General features: G+C 41.2%; 1 protein-coding gene across 1 annotated transcript in view; it reads right to left on the reverse strand.

Moving 5' to 3' along the window:
• Positions 1-12875, reverse strand: part of LOC135526499 (platelet-derived growth factor C-like) — a 73107-nt gene that overhangs the window by 24354 nt on the left and 35878 nt on the right. Inside the window, exon 3 of the mRNA XM_064954916.1 lies at positions 9487-9664. Coding sequence (XP_064810988.1) covers positions 9487-9664 — 178 coding nt within the window. The remainder of the gene's footprint in view (positions 1-9486; positions 9665-12875) is intronic.

The raw sequence follows: 12875 nt of genomic DNA on the forward strand, positions 1-12875 counted from the left end.
GACCAAAGGACATATTTCCACTTGTCTAATGTCCATTGCTTGTGTTTCTTGGCCCAAGCATGTTTCTCTTTTTATTGATGTCCTTTAGTGGTGGTTTCTTTGCAGCAATTCAACCATGAATTGAACCGTGACTGATTCACTCAGTCTCATATGAACAGTTGATGTTGAGATGTGTCTGTTACTGAAACATTGTGAAGCATTTATTTGGGCTGCAATCTGAGGTGCAATGGACATATCCTCTGCAGCAGAGGTAACACTTCCTTTCCTGTGGTCGGTCCTCATGAGAGCCAGTTTCATCATAGCGCTTGATGGTTTTTGCAACTGCACTTGAAGAAACTTTCCAAGATCTTGAAATGCTCCAGATTAACTGACCTTCATGTCTTAAAATAATGATGGACTGTCGTTTCTCTTTGCTTATTTGAGCTGTTCTTGACATAATATTGACTTGTTCTTTTACCAAATAGGGCTATCTTCTGTATTCCACCCCTACTCCACCCCTAACAACACAAAAATTCCACAAATGTACTTTTAACAAGGCACACCTGTTAATTGAAATGCATTCCTGGTGACTACCTCATGAAGCTGGTTGAGAGAATGCCAAGAGTGTGCAAAGCTGTCATCAAGGCAAAGGTTGGCTACTTTGAATAATCTCAAATATAAAATATATTTTTTATTTGTTTAACACTTTTTTGGTTACTACATGATTCCATACATGTTATTTCATATTTTTGATGTCTTCGATATTATTCTACAATGTAGAATATAGTAAAATAAAGAAAAACCCTGGAATGATTAGGTGTGTCCAACCTTTTGACTGGTACTGTAAATCAAAACTATAATTCGGCCACTCAGGAACATTCATTGTCTGCTTGGAAAGCAACTCCAGTATAGATTTGGCTGTGTGTAGGTTATTGCTCTGCTGAAAGGTGAATTCAACTCAATGACCTTTTGGAAAGCAGACTAAACCAGGTTTTCCCTCTTGGATTTTGCCTGTGCTTAGCTCTTAGTTTTTCTTTTATCCTAAAAAATTCCCCATTCCTTAACGATTAAAAACATACCCATAACATCATGCAGATCCCACTATCCTTGAAAATATGTTTTGCCCCAAACATAACACTTTGTATTCAGGACAAAAAGTGAATTGTTTTGCCACAAGTCAAGGGGTGTGAATACTTTCTGAAGGCATTGTATGTATGCATGCAGGTTCAATATACATGACATATGTATGTGTTCGGCATGCTGTACATATCTTCCTACTACTGTATACATTTAGTTTAGAAACCAAGTGTCAACTCCCCTCTATCCCAAGCTTCTGTTCAAACAAATGCAAATATGAAAGTGCTTCCCAGAAATCCACTATCCGCAGTTGATTCAATCCCAGTCTAGTGTAAAGTATTCAAATCAACTGAGAAACCTCCACACCCAGCAGTTGCTTTGCATTACAGAGGTACAGTATATATCCTATCTAAATGGCTTCATCTCAGTCTACAGCACTTATAATGTTCTACCACAGATCCCCCAATCATCAACAACTAAAACCAGCAGTAACATGGAGAAAACTCTCTCCCCCTATTGGACATTATATATAGCCCCTCACGATCCAGCCATGCCTCTTGATGTGCACTGTACGCCGGAGTCTAAGCCAAAATACACCTCCTCCCTTCCACTAGAATAACAAAACAGTTCTACCGTAGAGCAAAAACAAATGGACAAATTGTAGACCTTAGGACAGATCAACATTGCTTTTGGGAATCACTGTTTAAGAGGCAAAAATTATACAGCAAACTGGATTCTTATACGGTTATGGATTCAGAGGTTTGGAGTGCCAGTGTAGTAAATGGTTTAAGGTATTTAATAAGATAATTAGTATTTACTCATCAAGATTAGGATTGATGAAGACGACAGAAAAGTTCACCTAGGGCTCAGAAGAGAAACTGCTGCTTTAGCTAATAAAATACTACTAGATCTCAGATCCTTGTTCGATTGACTATAGGCCAACATTCAGATGATCTGTGGTTTGTGAATAAAACATACAACTAGAGCAGAAGAAAGCTGTCCTCATCTTGTCTCCCCTCATGACTTTCACATACATAAATAAATGCATCCATCTTAGAACTTTACAGTGCTTGAATGGGAGACTAAGCAAAGCAAGTTGATGTTGGTGTGCGGTGAATTTGGTGGAGGACCTATTCTGCATGGATTGACAGAAGTCACTGGGGACATTGTCCTGTAAAAAGATGCATTCAAATCAGTATTCTCTGTAAATCTATCTGCTTTATAACGCTCTATCCTGATATTCGTCTTGAAGATAAAGGAGAGAAACTATACAAAAATCAAGTCCCATCTGGTCTTTCTGACAACATCAATATGGTGCTATATGGACGGATGATTAAACACCAAAGCTGCTCGTTCTTTTTAGCATGAACTGAAAAAGATGAACAATGCCTTTGTTCCACGGGAGACAATGAAACTCGTTTAGCAGAGATTGAAAGGTCCGGGCATGCACAAATGCTTTGGTAAACACCTCGGGGAAATAAATAATGCTCTGAGCAGGGTATCACACATCAAAGAGAAACATATCTATTAAATCATTTCTGGAGGATATGCATCAGAAATTACCAGTAATCGTTGATGTGTAAAGTGAGATGGGATATTGGAGTGGAAATCACGGCAGCACCAATCCAGTTGTCAATGCAACAAGTGTTTTTCATTGCCCAAAATTGCGTAGTATCATCAAAGGTCCACTTTCAAAAAAACCTTGTGAGATTTATGATTTGGGGTATCATAATGTCCTCAAAGGCATTGAGTATGTTTACATGCACACTAATAATTCGATATTAAACTGATTATGGCTTTCGGCCATGTCGGGCTCTCGAGTGGCGCAGGAGTCTAAAGCACTACATCTCAGTGCTAGAGGCGTTACTACGGACACCCTGGTTCAAATCTAGGCTGTATTACAACCGGCCATGATTGGGAGTCCCATAGGGGGGCGCACAATTGGCTCAGCATCATCCTGGTTTGGCTGGTGTAGGCCGTCATTGTAAATAAGAATTTGTTCTTAACTGACTTGCCAAGTTAAATAAAAGGTTATATGGCAAAAGTCATGTAAATACCTTACCCTGCTCATCTTAAATCGGCGTAAATTCAAAATCGAAGTAACCATACACAGATTAAAAACACATGGTTTTCTGCGCAGTCTTTCGAATTATTAGGACATGTTAAAACCTTAAATCTGCGTTCCAGCTTTGAATGTGATCTGCCCATTGTGCTAGCACCAGTTGAACGTGTCTCCTTCTTTAGTACGAGTGAAGTGTGTTCGGATCAACTGAATGTATGAGTGTTATACAGTTTGTATGTTAAACTACTTCTATGTCCAAAATAACATGTTCACTGTGGTGGAACGTCTATTTTGATTGCAGATGTTCTGCATTCAGTTCCATCAGGTAGCCTGATTTCAGATATGTCCATGTAAAACAGGATTTTTAGGGAAATCTTTCTTCTTGCAAAGCATGTAAACATTTTAATCTAACTATTATATTAATCTGACTAGCCACAATAATCACATTATTGAGTACATGTACAGTTGAAGTCGGAAGTTTACATACACCTTAGCCAACTACATTTAAATTCAGTTTTTCACCATTTCTGACATTTAATCCTAGTAAAAATCCCTGAATTAGGTCAGTTAGGATCACCAGTTTATTTTAAGAATGTGAAATGTCAGAATAATAGTAGAGAGAATAATTTATTTCAGCTTATATTTCTTTCATCACATTCCCAATGGGTCAGAAGTTTACATACACTCAATTAGTATTTGGTAGCATTGCCTTTAAATTGTTTAATTTGGGTCGAACATTTCAGTTAGCCTTCCACAAGCTTCCCACAATAAGTTGGGTGAATTTTGGCCCATTCCTCCTGAGCTGTTGTAACTGAGTCAGGTTTGTAGGCCTCCTTGCTCGTACACGCTTTTTCAGTTCTGCCCACAAATTTTCTATAGGATTGAGTTCAGGGCTTTGTGATGGCCACTCCAATACCTTGACTTTGTTGTCCTTAAGCCATTTTGCCACAACTTTCATTGTCCATTTGGAAGACCCATTTGCGACCAAGCTTTAACTTCCTTACTTATGTCTTGAGATGTTGCTTCAATATATCCACAACATTTCCCACCTCATGATGCCATCTATTTTGCGAAGTGCACAAGTCCCTCCTGCAGCAAAGCAACCCCATAGCATGATGCTGCCACCCCCGTGCTTCACGGTTGGGATGGTATTCTTTGGCTTGCAAGCCTCCCCCATTTTCCTCCAAACATAACGATGGTCATTATGGCCAAACAGTTCTATTTTTGTTTCATCAGACCAGAGGACATGTCTTCAAAAACCATGTGCAGCTGCAAACAGTAGTCTGGCTTTTTATGGCAGTTTTGGAGCAGTGGCTTCTTCTTTACTGAGCGGCCTTTCAGGTTATGTCAATATAGGACTCATTTTACTATGGATATAGATACTTTTGTACCTGTTTCCTCCATCATCTTCACAAGGTCCTTTGCTATTGTTCTGGGATTGATTTGCACTTTTCTCACCAAAGTACGTTAATCTCTAGGAGACAGAACGTGTCTCCTTCCTGAGCGGTATGATGGCTGCGTGGTCACATGGTGTTTATACTTCCGTACTATATTTTGTACAGATGAACGTGGTACCTTCAGGCATTTAGAAATTGCTCCCAAGGAAGAACCAGACTTGTGGAGGTTTCCAATATTTGTTCTGAGGTCTTGAGTGATTTCTTTTTATTCTCCCATGATGTCAAGCAAAGAGGCACTGAGTTTGAAGAGAGGCCTTGAAATGCATCCACAGGTACACCTTCAAATGACTCAAATGATGTCAATTAGGCTATCAGAAGATTCTAAAGCCATGACATAATTTCTGGAATTTTCCAAGCTATTTAAATAGTTTGTTAACAAGAAATTTGTGGAGTGGTTGAAAAACAAGCTTTAATGACTCCAACCTAAGTGTATGTAAACCGACTTCAACTGTAACTGTATTCAGTGATAGTAAAACATATTTGGAACTTCAGCCTGACTCAACAGTCTTGGCTAGGGCAGGGAGCATGGCTTGCAAAGGTTCTACTGTCACTGGATAGGATGTTTTTAATCTAGATCTGCATGACTTCTGAAAAGTTCTGATCTAATGACATGTTGGGTCATTGAACAATCCAAATGGATCACCTTTAAACTGGAACATGGCTGAAGTTGGTGACATCACTTTTACTCACATTCACACAGGCCTCTACACTCTGGGGAAAAAAAGGTGCTATCTAGAACTTAAAAGGGTTCTTCCTGGAACCAAAAGGTTTTTACTTGGAACCAAAAAAAAGGGCTCTCCTATGGAGACAGCCATAGAACCCTTTTGAAAAACTTTTTTCTAAGAGTGTATGTGCAAAATTAGGGTTAACTATGATCGGCCCAGCCGATATTAGTCTTGACAGATATCATTAAAGGTTAATGAACACAAACGGCTTCCTCTGTACTGTTTCCTATTGCAGAAAATGGGTTACAAGTTATTATACAACCAGATGAATGTAAATTATTATAATGTTTAGGGCAAATTGCATGAAAGGTTCTTAGTATTAAGACAGGCCTTTATTTATGTGTATGCATGTGTGGGTGAGTCCCTTCAGTTAAGCATATTGGCCTGCAGATTTCATCTAATGAATATAACTGGTTGTACACACTATACGGTGTAGAATAAGGACTCAGCTCCGCATTTGACCATCTTTATGTTATGGAAGTATATGGCAAACTTTTAGGTAGAATTATGGGTGAAAAGAGTCATGGCTCACATTAATAGAAGAAGGACAACATGTTAGGCAGCTGTATACTTGAGATTCTGAAAAAAGTATCAGAAACCCGAAAAGAGTCAGAAGGTACAGGAAATGCATTTGTTTAAAGAAATTCGTGGAAGTGTCAACTCATCTACCAAAAAGAGAGTCAATAAAACCAAGTGAAATCATGTGGCAAATATAAACCAAAAGAAAACTGCAAAAGCGAATGAAAAAAGGGAAAACAGACAAAAAGATGCACCGTTGCTGACCTCCTTTTCCCAATTGTGCCTGTCAGTAACAAATGATTTCTCAGCGCTGCAGGCCATTACGGATTGATGAAGGGAAGAGCTGTTTACTTAAGAGTGAGGCGCACACAACTGCAACATGACAGGTTAAAACATGGCAGTCTTCACGTCAGTTTATCTCTGGGGTTTTTTCGTAAGTGAATTGTGTGGGTATTAAGGGGCCTCTATGTGTGTGGTCTGGGACGAGGAAGGAGAGAGAAGAGAGGGGAGGGGGAGGTTGGGGAGAAGACAGGGGTCAGGAAAGGAAAAACGTGAGAGAGGGTTTAGAGAGAGGGAGAGGAGAGTCGAATAGGATGCGAGACGTAGGATGTTAACAGACAGACAGAGTAATGTGATCTTTCGTGATCTAAAATGGGACTATTGACACACATCCTGCCAATAGAGGCTGACTGAATTGAGAGAGAAAGGATGGAAGAAATGGAGAGAAAGAGAGACAGAATGAGTGAGCCATGTAAAAAACAGTTATATCAGACAAGTCCAAAGCTAATAGTTGGATCCAGCTCTAAATCCATTTTTTATATCAAATCAAATTTCATTTGTCACATGCACCAAATACAACATGTGTAGACTTTACTGTGAAATGAGTTCTTACGAGCCCTTTCCCAACAAAGCCCAGGTAAAAAAAGTATATAATAATAAAATAAAATACCAAGGAGTGCCGGTACAGAGTCAATGTGCAGGGCCACGAGGTAGTTGAGGTAATTGTGGTAATGTACATGTAGATAGGTGTAAAAGTGACTAGGCCATTAGGAGAGATAATAAACAAAGTAGCAGCAGCATATTTGAAGAGTGTGAAAGTCTGTATGTGTAAGTGTGTGTGTGTGTGGTGTCAATATGCCTGTGTGTGTGTGTGTGTGTGTGTGTGTGTGTGTGTGTGTGTGTGTGTGTGTGTGTGTGTGTGTGTGTGTGTGTGTGTGTGTGTGTGTGTGTGTGTGTGTGTGTGTCAGTCTAGTATGTGTGAGTGTGTGGGTAGAGTCTAGTGAGTGTGCACATAGCCATTGCAAGAATTTCAGTGTAAAAAAATAAACATAATATAATAAGGGGTTCAATGCAAATAGTCCCTGTAGCCATTTGATTAACTGTTCAGCCGTCTTGTGGTTTGGGGGTAGAAGCTGTTCAGGAGCCTTTTGGTCCCAGACTTGGTGCTCCGGTACCACTTGCCGTGTGGTAATTGAAAAGGGCAGTGGGGAGTGCAATAGAGATTGTGTCATCTGTGGATCTGTTGGGGTGGTATGCGAATTGGAGTGGGTCCAGGGTGTCTGGGATGATGGTGTTGATGTGAGCCATGACCAGCCTTTCAAAGCATTTCATGGCTACAGATCTGAGTGCTACGGAGTGATAATAATTTAGACAGGCTACCTTGGCCTTCTTGGGCACACGGACTATGGTAGTCTGATTGAAACATGTAGGTATTACAGACTGGGCCAGGGAAAGGTTGAAATTATCAGTGAAGACAACTTGCTAGCTGGTCAGCGCATGCTCTGAGTAAGTATCCTGGTAATAAGTCTGGCCCTGCAGCCTTGTGAATGTTAACCTGTTTAAAGGTCTTGCTCACATCGGCTACGGCGAGATTGATCACACAGTTGTTCTGAACAGCTGGTGCACTCATGCATGGTTCAGTGTTGTTTTTCTAAAAGCGAGCATAGAAAGTACTTAGCTCGTCTTCTAGGCTTGCTTCACTGGGCAGCTCGCTGCTGGGTTTCCCTTTGTAATCCGTGATAGTTTGTAAGCCCTGCCACATCCGACGAGCATCAGAGCCGGTGTAGTGGGATTTGATCTTGGTCCTGTATTGATGCTTTGCCTGTTTGATGGTTACATTGGCAGGAGTAGCATCCGAATTAGTGTCCCGCTCCTTGAAAGCTGCAGCTCTAGCCTTTAGCTCTGTGCGGATCTTGCTTGTAATCCATGACTTCGGGTTGGGATATGTACGTAAGGTCACTGTGGAGACGAAGTTGTCTTATGCACTTATTAATGAAGTCGGTGACTGATGTGGTGTACTCCTCAATGTTATCGGATGAATCCAAGAACATATTCCAGTCTGTGCTAGCGAAACAGTCCTGTAGCTTAGCATCCATTTCATCGGACCAAATCCGTATTGAGTGCATCAATGATAGTTCCTGTTTGAGTTTTTGCTTGTAAGTAGGAATCGGCAGGATATAGTTATGGTCAGATTTGCAAAACGAAGGGCGAGGGAGAGCTTTGTATGTGTCTGTGTGTGTGGAGTAAAGGTGATCTAGAGTTTCTTCACCTCTAGTTGTACAGATGGCATGCTGATGCTTTAGGTCTGCTGCATTAAGATGCTTTAGGTCTCCTGCATTAATATCACCGGCCACAAGGGGCACCACCTCTGAATGCTAATTTTCCTGTTTGCTTATGGCCCTATACAGCGCGATGAGTGCGGTCTTAGCGCCAGCATCTGTGGTGGTAAATAGGCAGCTATGAAAAATATAGATAACTCTCTTGGCAAATAGTATGGTCTACAGCTTTTCGACAGTTATTCTACATTAGGTGACCAGAACCTTGAGACTTCCTTAATATTAGAGGCCGCACACCAGCAGTTGTTAACAAGAGACACAAACCCCTTCCCCTGAGCTTCCCCGCCGCTGCCGTTTGTCCTGCCGATGTATAGAAAAAACAGCTAGATTTATATTTTCCATGTCCTTGTTCAGCCATAACTCTGAGAAACATAGATCACGTAGATAGAATAGTCTCGAGCGGAGCTCGTCCAGTTTGTTCTCCAGTGAATGCGGGTTCATCAATAGAACAGAAAGCAGAGGCAGTTCATCCACTCTCTGACGTAGTCTTGTCAGGTACCCTGCACGCCGGTCTCTACAGAGCCACCTCCTCCTTCTCCACGTGTCGGGGACTTGGGCCTTTGCCTCCGACTCATTGAAGTAAAAGTCCTCATCCAAATCGAGGTTAGTGATAACTGCTCTGATGTCCAGAAGCTCTATTCGGTCATAGGAAACAATGTCGGAAACATTATGTACAACAAAAAGTTACAATCAGTGGAAAAAATATGGTCGGGAGCCCTAAAACGGCTGGTATTTCATCCAGCGCTATTCTTCATCAGTCGGAGGAGAATAATTAGACGTGGATTGAATCCAACCAGAGTCAGCAGGCCATGCTGTGCCTGAGAGCCTATCTCAACCAACTCTATTAACACTCCTGCACCATTGCCTCTAATCAAAACTTTGTCTGATTGGATCACAGGTGCATCAAATGTCAATACAGTCACGACTTCTATTACAACAGCACTTAGGTATAAACACTGGTCAAAACAATCACGTTGAGAGAGGTTTGCACAAGTCATTACGTAAGGGAGGGTTTTTGTGTTGTTTGTGTGCTCAGAGGAAAGGTGGCTTACCATTGGGAGCAAGGAGTAGCGAATGCTGAATCCGGGCTCGGAGGGGAAGTACTCATCGGAGATAAATCGCACCCGGATCTGACTGCCTTTGGATGTGTGACTGGCGGGTACCTGGGACCCGCACCAGCGGCCAAGAATGGTGTTCTCAGAAGGCTCATCGATCTCCACAAAATCATACCTGGAAAAAGAACACAGAGAGAGGGGGGGGGGGATAGCGAGAGAGAGGGGAGGTGAGAGAGAGAGCTTTGGCTCAATACGTGTGGTCCCCTGAATTCACATTGCCATTGGAGACAGGACATAAAGTTGGCATACATTGAAAGAGAGCACTTAATGCATATACTGAACATTACACACCAAACTGGGTGCTGGCACATTTATATATCCTCTGAGGCACTGAATTGGTGTGGAATTCTAGAGGGCTTTCATGGTTGCTTCTCTCAATCTGGGACCTTACCCGTGTAGCATGATGCTATTTCATAAATTGCCTGTGATTGCTTATTGTGAGGTTAGCTTTGTCCCTCTGGAGCCCTAATACACCACCCACTGAGCTGTAGCTGCCCTACACAGCCCCCTCCTGTTTTATATTTCCCTTCCCCTCCTCCCGCCCATCCATCCATCATTCCACCCATCCAGTCCCTCTCTCCGAGGAGAAAGGGCTATTCTATCACTAAATGGTTTCTAACGGTGGGGCCTAATGCTCAAAGTGTCTCCGCCAGGAGCGATGGGCAGCTCTATAATTTAGAGTCGATATTAAATGTAGAAAACATAAGCTGAGTATTGCTTGTGCAATCATTCAGCGAGCAACCTCAAGTGGGTTAGGAGGGAAAGCATTAGCAGTCGTCGCCTCTGGTTAGCGATAATGGGCCAGACACAAACCCTGGCGCAAGTCTATTAGGCTAACGCTAAACACTGTAAGCAAATACATCTTTTGTTGAGCTTTGGATTGACTTTTTAATTAAACCTGTGCTCATTAGAAGTAGCATAGCACTCCACTGGCAACGACGCCTCTTGGCTCTTCAAATAAGAGTTACCTTGTCCGTGCCTTGTAAACTAAATCTGATAGATCTTTACAAAGAAAATATTACAGATGATTAAAATAATCTGTACTTTATTTGAGATTACATGATCACTTTCAGGAATTGAGTAGAAGGAAAACAATCAGGACAAATGTGCATCTGTGATTATGTTTTGTAACAATGTATGCTAGCATAATAGGTTTTGTTACTCGATTTTGTTTACCGTTGATATTCAGATTTCTATTTCGGCTTCGGACGTAGTTGACTCGTCACTGGTCTTAATGGAAATTACTTCACATCGTATCTCTATTGATTAATTGGTTTCAGAAATGTGGTCAAAGAGTGAAGAGAGGGGACAGACACAGTTCTAGAGTTCCAGAAAACCTTTAATCCTAATTTCAAAGAGTCGTTCCAGGGTAGTGGGTCTTTTGTGGAATCAATGATCCACATTCAATAAACCCTTGTTTCACAGTCCACAGTCAAGTCTGGTACTAATCACTCAAGCGTTGTTGACAGGCACACTTACCTTTCATTCAGCGCTGCCAATAGAGATATTAGGTTACCGAGGACATTGTTTACATTTTCCGTCTCCCTGACAGTTTCAGTTTGAGCTGGTTTCTATAAAAACAACACAGGGGACACGCATACAACTAAAAAGGGATTTGCTGTAATGTTAAATAAACCTTGACTGACAAATTTCCTGACATGGTTGCCTTTGATTTGGGAAAGGTCACGCAGGAGGAAGCGAGGAGCTCGATGGCGTTCAGAGGAAGAAGTTGCAAACGTTTTCTTATACACATGCAATAGTTAACGTGCCTAATGTTATAAATATACTGTAAATCGCATTCAAACATGAATTTTGTTCAGTGCCTACAGTGCCTTCAGTAAGTATTCATACCCCTTGACTTATTCCACATTTTGTTGTGTTACAGCCTGAATTCATACAGAAGTATCTCATTTACATACACTACGTTCAAAAGTTTGGGGTCACTTAGAAATGTCCTTGTTTTTGAGAGACAAGCACATTTTTTGTCCATTAAAATAACATCACATTGATCAGAAATACGGTGTCGACATTGTTAATGCTGTAAATGACTTTTGTAGCTGGAAACGGCTGATGTTTAATGGAATATCTATATAGGTGTACAGGGATCCATGATCGGCAATCATCACTCCTGTGTTCCAATGGTACATTGTGTTAGCTAATCCAAGTTTATCATTTTGAAAGGCTAATTGATCATTAGAAAACTCTTTTTAAATTATGTTATCACAGCTGAAAACTGTTTCCTGATTAAAGGAGCAATAAAACTGGCCTTCTTTAGACTGGTTGAGTATCTGCAGCATTAGCACTTTTGGGTTCGACTACAGGCTCAAAATGGCCAGAAACAAATAACTTTCTTCTGAAACTCGTCAGTCTATTCTTGTTATGAGAAATAAAGGCTATTCCATGCGAGAAATTGCCAAGAAACTGAAGATCTGTGTAGATATTCCATAAAAAATCTGCAGTTTCCAGCTACAATAGTCATTTACAGCATTAACAATGTCTACACTGATCAATTTGATGTTATTTAAATGGACAAAAAAATGTGCTTTTCTTTCAAAAACAAGGAAATTTCTAAGTGACCCCAAACTTTTGAACGGTCGCGTAAGTATTCACACGCCTGAGTCAATACTTTGCAAAAGCACTTTTGTCGGCGATTACATCATTGAGTCGTCTTGGGTATGCCTGTATCAGCTTTGCACATCGGGATTTGGGGATTTTCTTCCATTCTTCCTTAAAGATTGCTGTTCATTGCCCTCCTCCCTATCTAATTTAACAGAGATTGAAAATCTGCAAGTCTTTCCACAGATTGTCATTGGGATTCAAGTCTGGGATTTGGCTGGGCCACTCAAGTACTTTCACATTCTTGTTCTGAAGCTATATGAGCATTGCTTTGACTGTATGCTCGGGGTCATTGTCCTGTTGGAATGTAAATCGTTGCCCCAGTCTAAGGTTGTTAGCACGATGAAGCAGGTTCTCATCAAGTATTTGCCTGTATTTGGCTCCATTCATTGTTCCCTCTATCCTTACCAGTCTCCCAGTCCCTGCAGCTGAAAATCATTACTATAGCATTATGCTGCCACCACCATGCTTCACGGTAGGGATGGTGTTAAACAGGTGATGAGCTGTGCCTGGTTTTCTCCAGACATAGAGCTTTGCATTCAGGCCAAAGAGTTACATGTTTGATATATAATCTTTTGTCTTATGATCCCAGTCTTTCATGTGCCTTTTTGCAAAGTCCAGGCATGCTGTCATGCACTTTTTTCTCAGTAGTGGCTTCTGTCTGGCCACAATCCCATAAAGCCCAGAATAGTGAAGCGCTGTAGAGACTG

The sequence above is a fragment of the Oncorhynchus masou genome, chromosome 32 (assembly GCF_036934945.1).
Source record: "Oncorhynchus masou masou isolate Uvic2021 chromosome 32, UVic_Omas_1.1, whole genome shotgun sequence".
Taxonomy (NCBI): domain Eukaryota; kingdom Metazoa; phylum Chordata; class Actinopteri; order Salmoniformes; family Salmonidae; genus Oncorhynchus; species Oncorhynchus masou.